At 44.8% G+C, this 20832-nt stretch overlaps 1 protein-coding gene across 3 annotated transcripts in view; it reads right to left on the bottom strand.

Annotated features, from left to right (window-relative positions):
* TBC1D8 (TBC1 domain family member 8) overlaps positions 1-20832 on the bottom strand; it is a 115144-nt gene that overhangs the window by 63571 nt on the left and 30741 nt on the right. Inside the window, exon 2 of one of the 3 annotated variants that reach the window (XM_058278196.2) lies at positions 8451-8606. In XM_058278196.2, the coding sequence (XP_058134179.1) occupies positions 8451-8606 (156 nt within the window). Of the gene's footprint in view, positions 1-8371; positions 8607-20832 lie in introns of those variants that run through there. The other 2 variants (XM_058278197.2, XM_071208738.1) reach the window with 2 other exon arrangements.

Genomic DNA, 20832 nt, shown 5'->3' on the forward strand with positions numbered 1-20832 from the left:
AAGAAGGGCTCAAAGCCAGGCTGGGAAAGCCTTGACACACAGGCGTCTGCCCGGTAAGCGGGGGTTTCATTACTCTATCCTCACTACTCTGGGGTCTGTCTGAGAATCTTCATAATAAAAAGAAATTATTAAAACCACATATTAACAAAACAGGCATGAACTTGGATACATAACCCCTTCCTCTGAGGAATGTAAAATCTTATCAAAAATCCAGATCTAAGTTAAAATCAGAAGAGAAAACAGGGCTCTTCAGTACAGGGCAAGAGAATGGGGAGAGAATTTCACTCCCTCCGTTTCCTTATGAGTTTTTTTTTTAATGTCAAGATCACTCTCAGCTCCAAGCAATTCAGGCATCACGGTTCTAGTGTGCTTCTCGGAAGCCAGAGAACAGCAAACCTGGAATCAGCCTTCTGGGAAGACTAATCTCCAAACCCGGAAGCCGGCGCCACCTGTCAGGTACACCTTGCCAGGATCACACTGGCCAAGCCTGCGGGGGGCGGGGGTGGACCTGCTATGGGGCCGCATGACCGCTTTTACACTCTGGGATCTTTTGTGATCATTAAGGAACTTTTCATAAAATGTTACTCACCAAAATCTTATTTTGAAGCCCATATGCTCATCTCCTTATCTAATAAAAATCAAAGGGATGAAACGAGATGTTTGCTAAGAACCCCTCCCAGACGATTTCCTACAGTCAAGCTCTATGCAGAAGTTGGGCAACCGGTAAAAAAAGAAAGGTTGATTCTTCAAGGCTTCAAAATACTTTTTCAAACATCACAGTCAACCTCAAAAATGAAGCCGTTTTCCCAATACCTGTAAGCAACATCCCCAAGGAAGGGCACCTTCGGTGAGCTTAGGTATTTGCACGTACGCAAAACCACTTGATTTAAAATAGTCAGAGCCTGGTGATGTAACCCCATAGCAGAGAAGAAATGCTGCCGACAGCACCCCTCAAGACGTTTCTGAGTGCAAACCCCATGTGGAAAATTCCAGCCACTGTTTTCCTAAGGAAATCCCAAGCAACCAAAAAGAAGTGTGGTAACTCCACGGTGTGACCTTGGAGTGTTGACCCAGAACGAGTTCTGGTTTCCCTCATCAGCGCTGCCCCCCAGCTCTTCCTTGAGCTGCACAGTGAGTTCTGTTCCTGAACAAAGATCTGCAGGGCACATTAGTCTGCCACCCAGGCACAAAGGTCACTAATCTGATCAACCCCGCAACACTTCCTCCCATATAAAATTCTCTCTTTCCAAAGACAAAGCAAACAGTGATGCAGAAGGGCAAGAAAGTGCCAGCCATGGTCAAGGGCAGCAGAAAGAAGGGCCTGGTCAGAGCACCTGCCAGCGTCCCCACGCGGTGGGCGGATGTGGGTAGGGACCCGGCCAAGCCTCAGAGCTCCCTCGCCAAGGCCAGTGTTGTAACTCCCGACCACATGGTGGACAGCCATAGATGAGGACAGCACAGGCAAGGAAAGCAGTTTTTAGACTGGAAGGCCTAATTCCTGTGATTCTTAATTATTTAAAGTATGTGCTGCTTTTGGATCAGTAAACATCACAGCTTCCTTTACTGTTCTGCGAAACTTCAGAATGATGCTTTCTCATTTTCCAAATCTGAAAGAGTAACCCAGATTTTTCCAACTTCATACATACCTGCCCCCAAGATTCAGCTCCGCCTCCACCCATCCAGGTGGGCTTCTCCCCCCCTTCTCTGCTTAACAAGCCCTGCGCTCCGCAGGGAGGGTGCTGCTGGCACCCTCACTCACTCCAAGTCTGCGCCTTTCTTTTTTTGTGCAGCTCTGCTGCCCCACTCTGCTCAGGACAACCAGGCGCTTCATGCACGCACGTGCCACGAGCAGAGCCACAGAACTCCACAGGCTCCTGGGATCTGAACTCAAATCCTTTTTTTTTTTTAAAGATTTATTTATTTATTTCTCTCCCCTTCCTCCCCCCTCCCCAGTTCTCTGTTCTCTGTCTCTATTTGCTGCATGTTCTTCCTTGTCCACTTCTGTTGTCAGCGGCATGGGAATCTGTGTTTCTTTTTGTTGCGTCACCTAGTTGTGTCAGCTCTCCGTGTGTGCAGTGCCATTCCTGGACAGGCTGCACTTTCTTTCACGCTGGGTGGCTCTCTTTACGGGTGCACTCCTTGTGTGGGGCTCCCCTACGCGGGGACACTCCTGCATGGCAGGGCACTCCTTGCGCACATCAGCACTGCGCATGGGCCAGCTCCACACGGGTCAAGGAGGCCCGGGGCTTGAACCGCGGACCTCCCAAGTGGTAGACGGACGCCCTAACCCCTGGGCCAAGTCTGCTTCCCTGAACTCAAATCTGCAGACACGAGCACTACTAAAAGGCCACTTCTGTCCTTAGCAGGACACCTACCATGGCCGCCTCTGAACAGGAGCAAATGAAAGAGTCCCCTTAGTAATCAGAGAAAACAATCCACCTCCAGGTCTCAATGAATCTACATTAAAAGGAGTCGAACTCCGGGAAGCGGCTGTGGCCCAATCAGCTGGGCTCCCGTCTACCATATGGGAGGCCCTGGGTTCATGTCCCGGGGCAACCTTGTGAAGGCAGGCTCGCCCACATGCCACAGAGAGCCACCAGCCTGAAAGCACTGCGGAGTGCTGCCAGCCCCCAAGTGCAGCAGAGAGCCGACTCAGCAATGAGACACAACAAAAAAAGAGAGAGAAAGTAAAAACACAGAAGAGCATACTGCAAATGGACACAGAGAGCAGACAGCAAGCAAGCTGCAAGGGATGGGGAGGGAATAAATAAAAGGAGTCGAACTTTTGCATTACCAATTCCCAGGACAATCTACGGAGATAATTCAAAGTCTGCTCTTCACCTTGTTTGTTCTGCTTCCTGAAAAGTGGGAGAAAACAGCAACTCACCCCACATCTGTGGTCATGGTAAAGTATTAATAGAAAAACATGCACCAACAGCGCCACAGCCATAGCTTCTAGAAGCGCTCAGACAGCACTGGGAAACAGCTCCGTTAGTGAGGCGCAGCCTGGACATGGCCTGCAGGACAAACCATGACAAACAGGGCCAGGCCACACAAGCAGGAGCTGCCCGAGGTCTCCCTGCTCATCCAGGCCCCTCGGCCTCGCCTGAGGCCCGGCCCTAACCGCACGTCATCCTGGCTCTGAGGCAGGGTGAGCGCCCGCATCTGGGCTCCCCGGGCTCCTTGTTTCTACCGTGCACCCAGCTTAGACCTCTCATTTCAAAAGGAAGCCAGAGACTCGCTCTGCAAATCCTTGTGGCTCCGCGGCCACGGGGGCTCGTGACGGCACGCCGGGCTCAGGCCCATGTCCCGCCTGGCGCATCCCCCCCGCCCCCGGCGCGGCACAGAGAACCCGAGTTGCCTCCCTGCTCTCACTCCCTTCCCCTCCTTGAGCCCAGTGGCACCGTCTCCTCCCGTCTGTCACCACGTTTCCCACCGATGGCATCCCGAGAGCCATCCGCTGCCTGCCAGCGCCGGCCTCAGCACCGGGGGCTTGGGGGCGAGCAGGACCCACAGCTTTATTTTCCCTGGGGAAGCAAACAACAAGCAAGCGAAAGAGCTGCAGCTTCTGTGGGGATGGCTGGCGTGGCCGGAGGGCGGTCAGGAAGGCCTCCGAGGACACGGCCGCCGTCTCGGCCACCCCCTCCGATCTCGCCACCAGGCCCGCTGTAAGCACAGGAGCCAGTGCTGCTTATAACGCCCTGCAAGGCTCTGGTCCATGTAGGTTTCCAATGTAACACCACCAACTTATCTGTCTTCTCACCCGTAGTCTTCCAGACCTCTTCTACCAAAAGGTTGTATTGTTTACCCCCCAAATTATCTACCTACCTCTTCCACACCTGCATTAAAAAACACAAACGCTTTCATCTCAGAGGCGCTCCTAGGCGCCCCATACTGCCCTGCGAGCAGCCGGAGCGAGTGAGAACAGGAATGAGCATCCCAGGCCACTTGTCCTGCTCGCCCCACATCCCGGGGTCACCCAGGCCCTTCCTGCAGTTCTTGCTGGCGCTTTTTATCTGAAGCTTGAAACCCAGGGCAGCGGCCCATTCTCAGACACTCATGACATAATAAAATATTGAATACGGGCGAGTCAAGGCACAGGGCCAAGAGCCAAAGAAACTCCCAGAGGAGGCTTAGCGTCTGAATCAATACCACAGGCTCGAGACAAACATGTCCCACCATTCTCTCTCCCTTAATAAAGACAAACTGCACGAAAATAAAAATTTCTTACTCTAAGGATCTTCTGGGGGCAATGGGACGAAGAAAGTAAAGCAGCTGGAGCCCTGGCCGCAGTCAGCCCTGAGGCTGAAATCTAGCTGAGTGGAGAGCAAAGGAAGCAGCTCTTGGCTCAAAACAAGGAGAGCCTAGGAAATAAAGCAGGTAGGATTCTGCACCTCTGGGCAGGGCAGCTGGTGCAAACCGGTGCTGTCTTCACGGAGGGCCATTGGGAAATCTAGCTAAAGGCACGGCAGACGCCCACCCCTCTGGTCCAGCAGCCCCCTCCCTGTTAGGTGCTCCGAGTGTCCTGTTCCCTCTGCGTTCCCAGTCCTCCCTGCACTGCAGGGCCATTTCTGACGTCTTCTCCGTGTTCCTGGTGCCCTGAAGGCCCAGTAGAGAGTGACGCCTCTCCCTCACCACCACGGAACCGACACCACGCACGCGTCCGGCACACGGCAGGCCCCCAACGTTTCAAACGACTGCACTTTGAGCACTGAGATGTGCACAGAAAAATCTAAGGTTTTAAGATGGTGAAAAGTCAGAATCAGCTAGCGCCTAAGAAAGGGCTTTGGCATAACCCGCCACAGACCACAGGATTGAAGGAACCATGTGGGCACGCTCCGTGGAGCCGCGAATCACAGGAGTGTAGACCACTGGGGAGGGCAGCAAGGTGCTCACACACCCCATCCTGCAGCTCCCCAGAAGACAAACTGGGGGGGAGACAAAAACCCAAAAAGTCGCCCAAAAGCCCAAATCGAGAGTCTTTGGTCTGGGGAAGGGTGGACCCGGGAACCAGGGGCGAAGGGGTCTGTGCCACCTCCTCGCAGCCCACCATCAACCCACTCTGGGGAGGTTAGTGCACGGCAATCTGACCCCGCTGGCACCTCCACCTTCACCCCCACCTCCCTGCGCCCACCAGAGTGTCACCCACACAGCGACGAGCACAGCTGCCCCCTGCTCTAACCCTGCAGGGCTGCCTCGCAGAACTCAGGCCTACAGCCCACCCTCCCGCATGCTCAGCCTGTCCCCCCCCCCACCACGTGGCCCTCTTCCCAAGGCCCCACCTCGTCCCACCTTGGGGCTCTCCATGTGCAGTTCCCCCTTGAAGAAGCTCTCCCGCTGCCCTAATGTCTACTTCACTTCCCCTACGCCTCCACTCGACTGTCAGCGTCCTGGGCTCGCCAAAGTCCATGCTCTCCACCCCCTGCCCTCCATCTCCCTTACTCCTCTAGCCCACACCTGCTGAGTTTGCCTTCAAAACACAGCAACTGGCAGCCACGAGACTGACTCGTACTTGGTCTGTCTCTCTGACTAGAATGTGCGTTCCCTGGCAGCGGGGATCTTTTGACTTGTCCACCACTGCATCCCAATGCCCAGGAGGGGCCTCTGACACAGTCACTGTTCAGTTAGTATTTAGTGATGGTAGAAAGGCTAGAGGATGACACATGGCATAGATGTGCGATCTGAAACCCAGGGGGTGGCCCTTGGCAACAGACTAGATATCCCTTCTCCAGCCAGGAGGGGAGACCCTTTAGAACAGAACACTTGGCAAAATCTCAGGAGAGAGACAAAAACCAGGTATTCCAACCAAGACTACAGCTTCTGGCAACTCAAGTGTCCTGCAGCCACTTCCCCAGGCTATACAAAATGGATGAAAGGGAAAACACTCAGCCCTCAATTTACAGTTTAGAGAGAAAAATAAACTGGTCTTGGATAAGATGGGAATAAAGGGGAAAAAGTCATACTCGCTGTGTTAGTGCACACAAAATGTCCAAGAACGCGATGCCCAAGCATGAGATGAGAGGAAACCAGTCAAGTACTTGGCAGCAAAGGAGGATGACAAGTGAACCAAGGTGTTCCAAAGACACGTCTGACCTAGAAAACAGAACATTCAGGGAAGAAAAGGAAGTTCTCACAAATGCTCATGCTCCAAAACAACAACACAAACCCAGTAAAACAAGAGCTCAAAGGGGAAATGATGAAATAACTGAGGGAGACAAAAAGGGAGATTGGAGACCTTCGAAAATGAATCAAAACAGCATCACAAGAGAATCAATAAGTAATTAAGAACAGCAAGGTGCAGAAAGTACTGCTGAAAACTGAATCACTAAGAGAAAAAGGTTGTTAACATCATGGAAACTAAAGAAAAAAAAAGACAGAGAGAGCCAGGCGGAAATAAAAAAGCAGGTAACAGCAATCCAACATAAAGATCGCTGGTGTCCTTGAAATGGAGAAGTCAACAAATGGAAAATAAAATGTAATACATATGAAAATGTTATAAGAAAACTTCCTGAAACAATGAAAGAAATCAATGTGCAGACTGAAAAAGCACATCATGTCCTAAAAAAATCTAGCACAATGTGTTCAAGGCAGTAGCAAATTCTAATCAAGTTACTCAACATCAACGATAAAGTCAGAATTGCATACAGAAAAAGCAAATCCCTCACCAAAGGGGAAAACAGACTCAACTGAAATGTTTCCTGCTGAGGCATTCGATATCAAATAAAAGATCCCAGAGCCAAGAGCGATGGCCATCTAGCTCTACCACGTGGCTAAAGACTATCACACCCGGCCAGGTGTTGCTCAAGTCCAAAAGCAAGAGGCACACATTTCAAACATGAAAACATTTGGGGACTATGACACTCACGAACCCTTACTGGAGGGAACACAGGAAATCCAGCCAATTAAGAGATGAACCAAAATAAAAGACTCTGGAGTTGTAACTGAAGAGAAGCATTATATCAGTTTAAATAGGGAACTGTGCCCAACGAAGCTGGAAAACATGCATACAGGACAGAACGGTAATTACAATGTAAAATTAATAACCAAATGAGAGATGGAGGAGGAAGGGGGAAGAAAAAGGACACTGACTGTCCTGCAGGTGGACAATCAATGGACACTGTTAGAACTGAAACATTCTTTTCAAAAAGCCATGATTCTAACCTTGGAATGTTTTCAAAATCCCTTAACGTTAGGTGAACCTTGCATAAAGTCAAGTGTGTTGTGTTAAAGAAACACTTACCTGCAGTTTAACATTTCTTTGTTTTTACTTCAGTTTCTTTCCTTTTACTGAAATCAAGTGAACTTAGAACTCTCACTGTCAAGCAGCATTGGAGGCGGCGCACATTTTCCCAAAAGCACTCGGTGCACCTCCCTACCTGCCTGTGTGCCTTAGAGAGCTGTCGGGAACGATGGCCACCTAAAGTGAAAAGACTGTGCTTGAGTGGCTAGGATTTGGGGCAATGGTATTTTCCTCTTAGAACTTTTCTGTGTCAACTGATTTCTTTATATTGAGCATGCATCATTTTTTTTTTCATTTTACACAAACCCAGAGTGATTTATCTAAAATTCTTTTTTTAAAAAGGAAACAAAATGGACTGGAAATAAACATGCCAAGCATTAACAGTGGTTAATCTTGGACAGTGGGATATGGATGAGAATTTTCTTCTTTGCACTTTTCTGCATTTTTCGGGGGAGGGAGGAGGATTCAGTATTATTAGAGAATGTAAAGTAGTGCTGAAAGGTTATGGTAGCTGATAAAATGTTCAGAGAAAAAAACAAAACTTAAACCTCTCTATGTGCATATGCACATATGGAGACAGAGGAATGACTACCACTGGCTACAGGGTTACAGGTTTTTCCATCTTTCTTATTGATTATTTTTGTTTTTGGAAGGTGAGAATTTATTATTTGTGAAATGAAAAAGACACACTTTGGCAGTGTTTTTGAGCAGAAGGGGTGTCTCAGGATGTGAGGCTCCAGGGCCCTGTGGGGTTCACGCCGTAGCCGTGCACCAGGTGGGCACCTGCAGGGAGAAGAGGAACCCCAACGGAGAGGACAGCTGCCTTCTCCCGTGGCTGGCAAGCCCCCCAGCCCCTAGGCACAAAGGAACAAGGAGCGAGGGAGGGCCCTGGGATGCCGCCCCCAGACTTTCCCCATCCATGATGAGGGGGAACGACCCGGGAACACATGTGTTAGGTCCGAAACAAGAGGAAGCCGCCTCAACTCAGTCGATCAATGAGGGCCTAGAACGACACAGCGATCAGAAGCCTGACACGCCCAAGCCATAGCCTTTACGTGCTTCGAATGGTTAAAAATGGTTAAAATGACAAAATCAGTTCATAAAAGCAGAGGAGGTTCTACAAGGGGTTACCTGCAGCTTCACGGACATGCAGACACTCGGCATGCTTAGACCGTACGGTCTGGAACATTCCAACCGGAACAAAACTCACCAGTGGCTACGGCCCAGTACACGTCTGATCCGCTCAGTAACTCACCACATGCTACGGGAGAATAAACCTGGGACCCGGGAACTTGAAGCAGAATTCGGAAGGGAGCAACCCGGGCGTTGGAGTCCAGCACGGCGTCCAGCGCGCCCACCAGGCGACCTGAAAAAGAGAAGAGAAGCGCACCTGAGCCAGGGAGCAGCGGGCCCGCCCGCCAGCACACTGCTGCCCACTCCCTCAGCCGAGGGCCAGCGCAGGCTAGACCGGGGTGGCCAGCCCCGGGGCCAGCTCTTCCACAAGCCGCCGTAGGAACGTGAGCGCCGCAGGCCTCGGGCCCATTTCCCCAACACCCAGAACGTGCATTTACAAGCACAGAGCATGCATTTCCTAAGTTGATGAATAAGTGACCAGATGGCCATGGACAAAGTCATTTAACCTAGCCAAGTGTGTTGACTTCTTGGCATCAACACGAGGCAATGCAACCCAGTAATCGCCGAGTGGGGGATCGTTCTGGAGTTTGCATCCAGCCTCACCACGTTCGAGCTGTGTGACCCTGGGCAAGTGACTTCTCTGTGCCCTGGTTTCCTCAGCTGTAAAATGGAATAATCGCAGCATACTTAAGTCACTGGGTAATTGTGAGTATTCAATTCAATTATTGCCTAACCTGTGTTGCCTATTATTATTAGTTTTGTTATGATATCATTTCAAATATGGGAATAATCCCTGCCTCCTCCAGAAAGAGGGACAAATAAGAACAGAGAGGCTTTCACAAACCATAAAGCACCTATAGTAAAGGATTATCATCCTGCTATGGTATATAATATCATGAATCAACAGCAGGCAAAAAAAAAAAGAAAGACAGCATCTGCCCCAATCTTCTATCAGCAGAGATCAAGATTAAGCCCCCTCACTTCCTAACTTTACACAGATTCCTTAACCAACAGACCCCAAATAAGTATCATGTAGGATGTAATGTGTTTATTAATGTGGGCTGTTGTTTTTTTTCAATCTCAGAGTTGAAAGTTCAATGCAAAGAATCATCAGGGAGTAAGTTACTGACCTAATATACTGCCACACCTAAATAGTGTTGTATCTATTTCCTATAAAAAAAGGGTATCCTCCTACATAATCACAAACATCAAAAATCTGAAAATAATACTGATGCATTCCAACCATTTAATCCTCAAATCCCATTCAAATGTGGATAAATGTCCCAATAAGTCCCTTTTGCTACAACAATCCAGTTCAGGAGCCTCCACTGCCTTACTTATCGTGCCTCTTTAATCTGGATTGGTTGAGAGTGGTTCCTCAGTCTCGACTCACCTGGCCTTGACACTCCTGAAGATTACAGTCCTGCTCTTCTGTAGAATGTCCCTCAGTCTGGGTTTGTCTGATGTTTGCTCACAACTAGATTCAAGTTTTAAATCTTTGGCAAGAATCACAGAAGAGGTGCTTATTCTTTTTTTTTTTTTTTTGTCTTTATTTATTTTAATGTTACATTAAAAAAATATGAGGTCCCCATATACTCCTCCCCCCATAACAACAACCTCCTCCATCATCATGAGACATTCATTGCACTTGGTGACTACATCTCTGAGCACTGCTGCACCTCATGGTCAATGGTCCACACCATAGCCCACATTCTCCCACAGTCCACCCAGTGGGCCATGGGAGGACATACAATGTCCAGTAACTGTCCCTGCAGCACCACCCAGGACAACTCCAACCCCCGAAAATGCCCCCACATCACATCTCTTCCTCCCACTCCCTACTCCCAGCAGCCACCATGGCCACTTTCTCCATACCAATGTCTCATTTTCTTCGATTACTAATCACAATAGTTCATGTATAGAATATCAGTAAGTCCACTCTAATCTATACTCTATTCCTCCATCCTGTGGACCCTAGAATGGTTGTGTCCACTCCACATCTATGTCGAGAGGGGGCTTAGATTCCACATGGATGCTAATTTTTTCCACCACATCCTATGGGGTGGCAGACAATTTTGATTTGTCCCATTACTAGTAAGACTCACTTGGATCACCTGGGCTTCTATACTGTAAACTTATTCCTTTTTCTATTTGTAATTCCCTTTGCTAATCCTCTTTCCCTTTGCAAAGTTCTTGGAGGAGTACCTTGAAATTGCAAATATCTCCATCCTCACATTTTCAGTGTATTCATTTAATTATATCACAATGGTCTCATGGCTTCCTGCTTTTATTCAGTGGGTTACTATCAGTTACTGTCATTTATTTTGATGCTCAAATCATCCCAGAATTGATCCTTTAAACTGGTTTCTGTGAACTTTCGACTTTCTCCATCACTCTATGCATTCTGGCACACTAAGATATTCTACGCTTCAAGCTTCACCTTGCCCTTTTCCTGCTCCAGCCCTAGAATCAGCCATTTCTCCAAGGAGCCTGGTTCCTTTTAATGGGAAACGATTTTTACAAGCCAGCATCTGAAAACTAGGTGTACTTACTGCTATTCCCAGGCCCTCCGGTGAACAGAGCCAAGGAATACATATGTCTGTGTAGGCGTATACACACACACACATTTACATGTTTTCATATGTATATTTATATGAAAACTGTGCGTTCACACCAATACCTCTGTTTTAGCCTCCTAGACTGCTCAAGAAAATACTATGCAATGGTTTGGGTTTAAACAAGGGGAATTTATTCAGTCATAGTTAGAGCCTGGGAAAAAGTCCAAATCAAGGCATGATTAAGGCAATGCTTTCTTCCCCAAGACTGTGGCATTCTGAGCTGGCTGCTGGCAATCCGTGGACTTCTGCATGTCCCATGGCAGCATCTTCTGGTCTTTCTCCTCTCTTCTGGGTTGTTGATCAGATCCCTGCTTCCTGAGGCTCTCTGTGTATTTGTCTGAATTTCATTCTTTTCAGTAATAGGATTAAGACCCATCCTGACCGAGGCAAGCCACACCTTAACTGAAGAACCTCATCAAAAGGTCCTACTTACAATGGATTCGTGCCCACAGGAATGGATTAGATAAAAGAACATGTTTTTCTGGAGTACACACAGCTCCAAACCACCACAACCTCCAGTTACCATCTAAAAGCACAGTGTTCATTCCTGTTTCTTTTCATATTTGCAACTCTCTTCTCCAGTCCTGACAAACCTGGCTTCCATCATTCCTAATATACTTACTTACTGAGGAATCATTCTGTTGCTACCACTGTCCCCCACCCTCACAGTGCCCCCCTCCCCCTACCCAGTCACCAACTGCTCCCTGCCCAACCGATCACCTTGACTTACCCTCTCAGTGGCTGCAAGAGATGAAGGGAGAATGGGTACATGAGTAGTGTTTTTTTTAAAGATTAATTTTTTTTGTTATTTATTTCTCTTCCCTGCCCCCCCCAACCCTCCATTGTCTGCTTTCTGTGTCTATTTGCTGCATGTTTTTCTTTGTCTACTTCTGTTGTTGTCAGCAGCACGGGAATCTATGTTTCTTTTTGTTGCATCATCTTGTGTGTGTCAGCTCCCCATATGTGTGGCACCATTCCTGGGCAGGCTGCACTTTCTTGCGCGCTGCGTGGCTCTCCTTATGGGGTGTACTCCTTGCATGTAGGGCTCTCCTATGCGGGGGACACCCCTGCGTGGCACGGCACTCCTTGCGCGCATCAGCACTGCGCATGGGCCAGCTCCACACGGGTTAAGGAGGCCCGGAGTTTGAACTGCGGACCTCCCATGTGGTAGACGGACGCCCTATCCACTGGGCCAAGTCCGCGTCCCGGTACATGAGTTTTTATAGTAATTATTCCTAAGCGTGTCCGCTTGATAAAGGAGGTGCCACTTTAACAGAGAAACCAAGCAGTGTCTAGAAGAGCTCTAGGATTAGGAACAGACTGGTGGGGGAGGGGGGCGCGGGGGAGTGCTAGATTTGCATTTGGGGAACATTTTGCATAAGACAATGTATTCATCAGTCAAAGCGGTGCTAATACAAAGTACCAGAAATCTGTTGCCTTTTATAAAGAGTATTTATCTGGGTAAATGCTTACAGTTACAAGGACCTAAAGAGTACGACTCCAGGTTACTTCCTCATCCAGTCAGCTGCCACGTGTTGAAGCAAGACGGCAGGTGATGTCTGCGAGGGCTCAGCCTTCCTCCTCCCTCTTAAGGCTCCTAGGTCCAGCTTCTTCCGATTTCAGCTGGAGGCTGGCAGAGGGCTCCTCTCTCTTCCTGGGGCTCATTTCTTTCCAGGCTCAGCTGTGCTGCTCTCTTCACAAGGTCAGCTGTAGACTATCAGGAGAATGACTCATCTCTCTTCCTGGCCCGCAGAAGCCGTGTCTATGGAGCTCTCTTCTCTGTGTATTTCTCCTGTGTATCTACCTCTGTGTGTCTACTTGATTGTTTAAATCGCCCACAAAGGGGGCTGGGACTCAAACTGAGTCGCCCTAATGACATGGTCAAATCAAAGCCCTAATCTCAACAAAATTTAATTAAAGGCATCTCAACTGAATCTAATATAATCAAAAGGCTGTGAGACATCAGAGAACAACAAAAGGAGGTAGGACAGGTGCACAGTGACTTGGCGCAGCTTCAGACAAGTAAAGGCTTGGTTTTCTCCTGGAAAATTTTTTCCAAGTTGTTATTTACAATGCCACCTTTTACAAGGTCAGTACACTAAAGGTAACTGAACAGTAAAGTAGGCAGAAACTGCTTTACATAAAGAGGGAGAGTCCAAAATCCAACTTTCTATAGAGAACTCACAGTTCAGTTTTATTCAGAGCAAAGAAAAGAGAAATCTTTGATCATACTGGAAGAAACTCAGCTATAAGTTTGGAATCTGTACTCAAACTACACATGCAATGAGGACAGGATGCTGCTAACATAATTAATTTGCTACTGCATTTGCCTACTATTTGTCTAATATTAACAGTTACAACAGAGCAGGGCAACTAGTACTTGGAAAAATCTTACAACCTTACAGAGTCAGGCACACCTCACCTCTCTTCACACCACTGGTTCTCTCTGCATACCTGAGTCTCCTCCTCTTCAGTAAAGTCATTTTTGATATTGAAGGTCTTGTGAATCTCTTCAGATTGGCAACAGTCTCACATGTAACATCAAGCAAACCCATGGTATTTAAGGAGTGTGCAACCAGAATAAGTTCAAAAAGTGTTCCCTGGTCAACCTTGAGGAATTCTTGGTCCCAAATGGGTATTGTCTGCTTTCCTTTGTTCTCTTCCTCCTCAGGGGAGGAGGGCCATCTCTGTGGTGGGTGCACCCCTGAATGGCCTTTTCTAATATTGACACTCGGTGGAGGAACTGGGTCATCTCCATCACCCGTTCCCAAATCTTCCAACGTGGGCTTATAGTCACAGATGGTTCAGCAATTCTACATCAACGTCAAATCTCTCTCCACCAGAGCTCCACAACTCGTTTGAAGACATGGGTTTGGTTTCGAGGAAGCAGTGTGCCAGAGGCTGACGAGAGCAGCACCGTCAGGACACAAAGAAGGAAAAGGCAGAGAACAAGGCCACCACCACAAGTAGTGTTTTTTTGATCAAAAAAGCTGTGATTTTTCTCTTCAAGGCTCAGTAGCTTTTGAAATGTTGCTGGACATTTTATGCCACATGACTAACCCAGCCCATTCAACTGGCAGGCAGGGGGACAGGAGAGCAATTGAAAAGCGAGAGCTTTTCTTGGGCACATCAGAGAGCTGAGGTCTCAGGGCAAACCACACCCTGAAACCTGTAGCTAGAGATGAGTACAGAGAAACATAGCCAAGATCTGCTGAGCTGAGGCAGAAGCCACTGGAGCCTATAAGTGGGAGGAACACTTAAATGGTAATTCTGACAGATTGCTGGAGGCTGAGTGTGGACCACCAGGTTGAGAGTAAGAAACTCCTGGGGGCTGAGGTCTTAGGGGAGCCCCACTCTTTCCTGTGTACCTTACCAGGTTCTCAGGGAGAAGAGTCCAGAATGACCCCTCATAGCTCCAGCAGAAGGAAGGGAAAGAAGAACGTCTGTGGAATGCTCTCAGAGTGTCCTCTCTAATGAAGACTTATCCCTCAGGGGCTTACTATAGCAGCCTCAAAAGGCCATCCCTCCCATTCTAGTACCCTCTACCCATCCTGTCTAACCCATGGGAGGAAAAAGCCAGGCCCCCCATAAGACTGAGACTTAATTATAAGATTAAAGAATCTTCCCCCTTCACCATACCAACAAGGGCTCCAAGAGCTGCCAAATAGACTGATGAGGGGGAAGTAGGGAAGCACAAGACAAGGGGAGACTAGAGGAATTTGAAGTCTCCAGTACCTACAGCTGCAGTAAACAAAAGGCCTACTCAGTTCCCATCACCCAGTACATCATGTCTGACTTCCAACAAAAGTACAAGGTATGGTAAAAGGCAAGAAAAACTGTCCGAAGAGGAAAAACAAGCAACAGAATCAGACTCAGATATGACACAAACATGCAAGCAGGGAATTTAAAATATATATGGGAAAGTGGACTTGGCCCAGTGGATAGGGCATCCGCCTACCACATGGGAGGTCCATGGTTCAAACTCCGGGCCTCCTTGACCCATGTGGCGCTGGCCCATGCACAGTGCTGATGCATGCAAGGAGTGCCGTGCCACTCAGGGTGTCCCCCTCATAGGGGAGCCCCACGTGCAAGGAGTGTGCCCCATATGGAGAGCTGCCCAGCACGAAAGAAAGTGCAGCCTGCCCAAGAATGGCACCGCACACACGGAGACCTGACACAGCAAGATGACACAACAAAAAGAAACAAAGATTCCCGGTGCCACTGATAAGGATAGAAGCAGTCACAGAAGAACACACAGCGAATGGGCACAGAGAGCAGACAAATGGGGGGGGGGGGGGGAGGAGAGAAATAATATTTTTTTTAAACCTTTAAAAAAATAAAATAAATATGATCAGCAGGTTAAGGAAAAGAGTAGAAAACAAGCAAGAAAAGATAGGAAATGTAAGCAGAGAGATGGAAATTCTGGGAAAGAATAAGAAAGAAATGCTAGAAATCAACAATACCATAACAGAAATGAAGAATGCCTTTGATAAGTTCATCAGCACACTGGGCACAGATGAGGACACAATCAGTGAGCAAACAGATAGGTCAAGAGAAACTTCCCAACTAAAATACAAAGAGAAAAAAAAAAAGACCCAGAACAATACAATATCTACAAGCTTAGAGGACAATTTCAAAAGGTGTCACAAACATGTAAATGGAATACAAGATGGACGAAGAGAGAACAAATATTTGAATAAATGGCTGAAGATTTTCCAAAATTAATAACAGACACCAAGCCACAGGTCCAAAAAGCTAAGAGAACACCAAGCAGGATAATTACAAAAAAAAAAAAATCATACCTAGGCATATCACATTCAAATTGCAGACAACCAAAGATATAGAAAATCTTGAAAAAAGTCAGAGGGGCAAAGACACATCTTACCTATCAAGGAACAAAGATAAGATTTGCACTGGACTTCTCATCAGAAACTATGACAGCAAGAGTAGAGTGAAATATTTAAAGTGTCAAAGACTAAACCACCAACCTAGAACAGTCAATGAGACTATTTTTCAAAAGAGAAGTATTCATATAAACTTTCTCAGACAAACAAAAACTGAAGGAATTCATTTCCAGCAGAACTGCCCAGCAAGAAATGTTAAAAGTTCTTCGGAAGGAACAAAAATGACACAGGTCAGAAATTCATACCTACATAAAGAAAGAAGAATGTTGGAGAAGGAACGCCTGAAGGTAAATAAAATCTTTTCTTTTTCCTTTTCTTAATTAATCTAAAAGATAACTTTAAAGTAATAATAGTAATAATTATTGGATGATTATATCACAAGGATAAGTAAAGTAAGTGACAGTAATATCAAAAAGGTTAGGAGGGAAGAATTGGGAATATTCTGTTCTAAGGTATCTGCACTAAACATGAAACCTATCGTGTAATCTGAAAGTGGACTTAGTTAAAAATGTACATTGCAAACTCGAAGGAAACCACTAAAAATTTTTTAAAGTATAATTAATATGCTAGGAGCAGAGATAAAAAGGAATCACATAAGATGCTCTATTAAAACCATAAATGGCAGAAAAAGAAGGGTAAAAAATAGAACAAATTCAATGAATAAAAGACAGTTACAAACACGGTAAATATTCATCCAATTATATTAATAATCACTTTAAATGTGAGTGGTCCCAATCTATTAGCTAAAACAGAGAGTGGGCAGAGTAGATGAGAAAAACAAAGACCTACCTACATGTCTACAAGAAACCCACTTTATGAAGACTCAGATAGGGATGGAGAAAGATAAACCATGCTAACACTAAAGAAAAGAAAACTGGAGTACCTATATTAATTTCAGACAAGGCCGACTTCAGAACAAGGAAAATTATCAGGGATAAAAAGAGATATTATGTAATGATAAGCAGGTCAATTCTCTGAGAAGACGTAGCAATCATTAACATGTATGCACCTAACAACAGAGCATCCAAATACATGAGGCAAAAACTGATAGAACTGCAAGGAAAAGTAGAAATATTCCCTATTACAGCTGGAGATTTCAACACTCCCCTTTCAATAATTGATAGATCGAGCAAGCAGAAAAACATCAAGCATACAGTTGACAAGAATAGCACTATCAATCAGCTTGATCTAACTGATATTTATAGAATATCCCATCCAACAACAGCAGAATAGGTTAAAGAAATACTCAGAAAGCTCACATGGATCATTCACTAAAATAGACAAATTCTGGATCATAAAACACACTTTAACAAATTTAAAAGAATAGAAAATACATAAAGTATGCTCTCAGACCACAATGGAATTAAACTAGAAATCAATAGCACAATTCTAAATAATACGTGGGTCAAAGAAATCTCAAGAGAAATTTTAAAATATTTTTTGAAAGTACAGGGAGTGGAGGTGGCTCAAGTGATTAGGTCCTCCCTTCCACATAGGAGGCCCAGGTTCAGTTCCAGTGCCTCCTAAAAAAGACAATAAGCAGACACAGAGAGAACACAGAGAGCAGAGAGCGAGCCCAAACAACAAGGGGTTATTTTTTTTTTTTTAAAGATTTATTTATTTATTTAATTTCCCCATTTATTTATTTATTTAATTTCCCCCCCTCCCCTGGTTGTCTGTTCTTGGTGTCTATTTGCTGCGTCTTGTTTCTTTGTCTGCTTTTTTTTGTTTCTTTGTCCGCTTCTGTTGTCGTCAGGGGCACAGGAAGTGTGGGCGGCGCCATTCCTGGGCAGGCTGCACTTTCTTTTCACGCTGGGCGGCTCTCCTCACGGGCGCACTCCTTGCCCCCACGCGGGGGACACCCTTGCGTGGCACGGCACTCCTTGCGCGCATCAGCACTGCGCATGGCCAGCTCCACACGGGTCAAGGAGGCCCGGGGTTTGAACCGCGGACCTCCCATGTGGTAGACGGACGCCCTAACCACTGGGCCAAAGTCCGTTTCCCAAGGGGTTATTTTATTAATAAAAAAATTAATAAAAAAAGATGAAAATACAACCAACGAAATTTGTGGGATGAAAAGATAAGTGTTCAAGGAAAATTTATAGCATTAAAGTAATATATTAGAAAAGAAGAAAGATCTAAAATTAATAATCTAAACTTCTACCTCAGAAACCAGAGAAAGAAGAAAGCCTAAAGCAAAGAGAAGAGAATAATATTAGAGTAGAAATTAATTAAATTGAAAAAGGAAAAACAAGAGAGAAAATCAACAACCTTTTACTGATCTTTTAAGAGTTCAATAAAATTGATAAATCTCTAACCGGACCAACCAAGAAAAAGAGAGTACACAAATTACCAAAATCAGAAATCAAAGAGATTATTGATCCCAAGAACAGTAAAGGATAATAAAGGACTACTATAAACAACTGTGTCCAAAATTGATAACTTACATGAAATGAACCAAATCCTTCAAAGACACAAAACACTAAAACTCACAAAGGGAGAAACATCCTGTGAATGGACTTCTCTATATTAAAGAAATTGAAATAATTAATAATCTTTCAAAACAGAAAGTACTAGGTCCAAAGTTTTCACTGATGAATTGTACCAAACATTTAAGGATGAAATGACACCAATTCTCCACAATCTCTTCCAGAAAACAGAACTAGGGGAAACACTTCCTATCTCATTCTATGAGGCCAGCACACCCTAATACCAAACCAGATTTTACAAGACATTACAAGAAAGACATTAAAAGAAAGGAAAACCACAGAACAAAATCTCTCATGAACAAAGATGCAAAAATCCTCAACAAAACATTACCAAATTGAATTTAACAAAGTGTAAAAGAATTCTACACCACAAACAAACGGGATTTATTCCAGTTATGCATGTCTGGTTCAACAGTCAAAATTCAATCATTGCACTCTATCAAATCAATACGTTAAAGAAAAAAATTATATGATCATTTCAATTGATACAGAAAAAGCACTTGAGAAAATCAAATACCTATTCATGAGTTTTTAAAACCCTCTCAGCAAATTGGGAATCAAGGAAAACTTCCTCCTTTGATAAAGTACATCTTTACCAACTGGATACAAAAAACCTACATCACATCGCACTTAGTGAGAAACTGGATACATTCACCCTAAGATTGGGAATAAAGTCAAGGATGTCACCTCATATCCCTCTTTTGCAACTTTGTACTGAAAGCCTAGCTAGTGCAATAAGACAAGGAAGGGACATGAAAGGTATGCAGATTGAGAAAGGAGAAATGGAACTGTCTTTTTTCACGAATGGCATGCTTATCTGTAGAAAGTACCAAAGAGATGGCAAAAAATATATACTGTAACTAATAAGGGAATATAGCAAGGTCACAGAATACAAGATTAATAGACAAAACTCAATTGTTTTCCAACACATCAGCAATGGAACAAGCTGGGATTTGGAAAAAAAAAAAAATTTAATGCCACTTACAATAGAATATGGTATCTTATTCGATATAAAGCTAACAAAACATGTACACGATCTATATTTGGAAAACAACAACTCTGACAAAGAAAAAAAAAGAAGATCTAAATTAATGGAGAGAGATTCCATAGTCATAGATAGCAGACTTGGTATTGTTAAGGTGTCAATTCTTCCCAACTTGATTTATAGATACAATGTAATCCCAATAATGATCTCAGTAAACTATTTTTGTAGATACTGACTAATTATAAAGTTTATATGGAAAGGTAAAGGCCTAGAATACCCAACACAATACTGAAGAAGAACAAAGTTTTAAGATTCACACTACTCAATTTCAATAAAGTAATCAAGAAAGCATGGATAGCACTGGTGATGAGAGGCACATAGATCAATGAACAAAATGGAGAGCCCCAAAATAGATCCATAGAAATATCATCAATCTTTGATTGATATTACACAAATTGTGCTGTAACAACACGACACTCATATGCAAATAAATGAATCTACACCTAAACCTTACATATTTCACAGAAATTAACTCAAAATGGATTTTAGACCCACACAACTTTTAGAAGACAACATAAGAGAAAATCTAGGTGACCTTGAGTGACACCAAAAACGCAACCAAAGAAAAAGATTAAGGTGGGCTTTACAAAAATTAAAAACTTTTGCTCTCCAAAAGATACCTAAAAGAATCAAAAGCCACGGAGTAGAAGAAAATATTCCCAAAATATATACTGATAAAGTACTTGTATCCGAAATATACAAAGAAAACATAAAACTCGAAAAAACTTTTCAAGTTTAAAATGAGCAAAATCAAGGACAAAAGATCTGAACATCTTGCTCAGGTATATAGACAGCAAAAAGCATATGACAAAATGCTCAACATCATTTGTCACTTAGTAATTACAAATTAAAAACAACAGCAAGATGTCACTGCATATGTGTTAGAGTGGCTAAAATCCAAAACACCTATTCCACTAACGCTAGTGAGCATGTAAAGTAATAGGAATTCTCATTAATTGCTGATGTGAATGCAAAATGGTAGAGTCACTTTGGAAGAGAGTTTGACAGTTTGTTACAAAGCTAAATATTAACTTACCAAACAATGCACAGATATTTCTGCAAATGATCTGAAAACTTAGGTCTACACAAAAACCTGCTGATGAATGTTTATAGTAGCTTTATTTATAATCACCAAATACTGGAAGCAATATGTTCTTCAACAGATGAATGGATAAACACACCACAGTGCATCCCTATAATGAAATATTACTCCACGCTAAAAAGAAATGAGCAGCTTTCAGTAGAACTTCATGGTGCTGTCAGGCACTCCAGGGTTGCCATTTCCCCATGGAATCTTTGAACACAAAACTTGACAGAGCTACTTCCTCAGTACTCCAGAAACAGTTAAATGGCTGCAGTAACTCTCCAAGTGCCAAAGGAAGAAAACACAGCTTTAGAAGTG

Source organism: Dasypus novemcinctus, chromosome 17, assembly GCF_030445035.2.
Source record: "Dasypus novemcinctus isolate mDasNov1 chromosome 17, mDasNov1.1.hap2, whole genome shotgun sequence".
Lineage (NCBI taxonomy): Eukaryota > Metazoa > Chordata > Mammalia > Cingulata > Dasypodidae > Dasypus > Dasypus novemcinctus.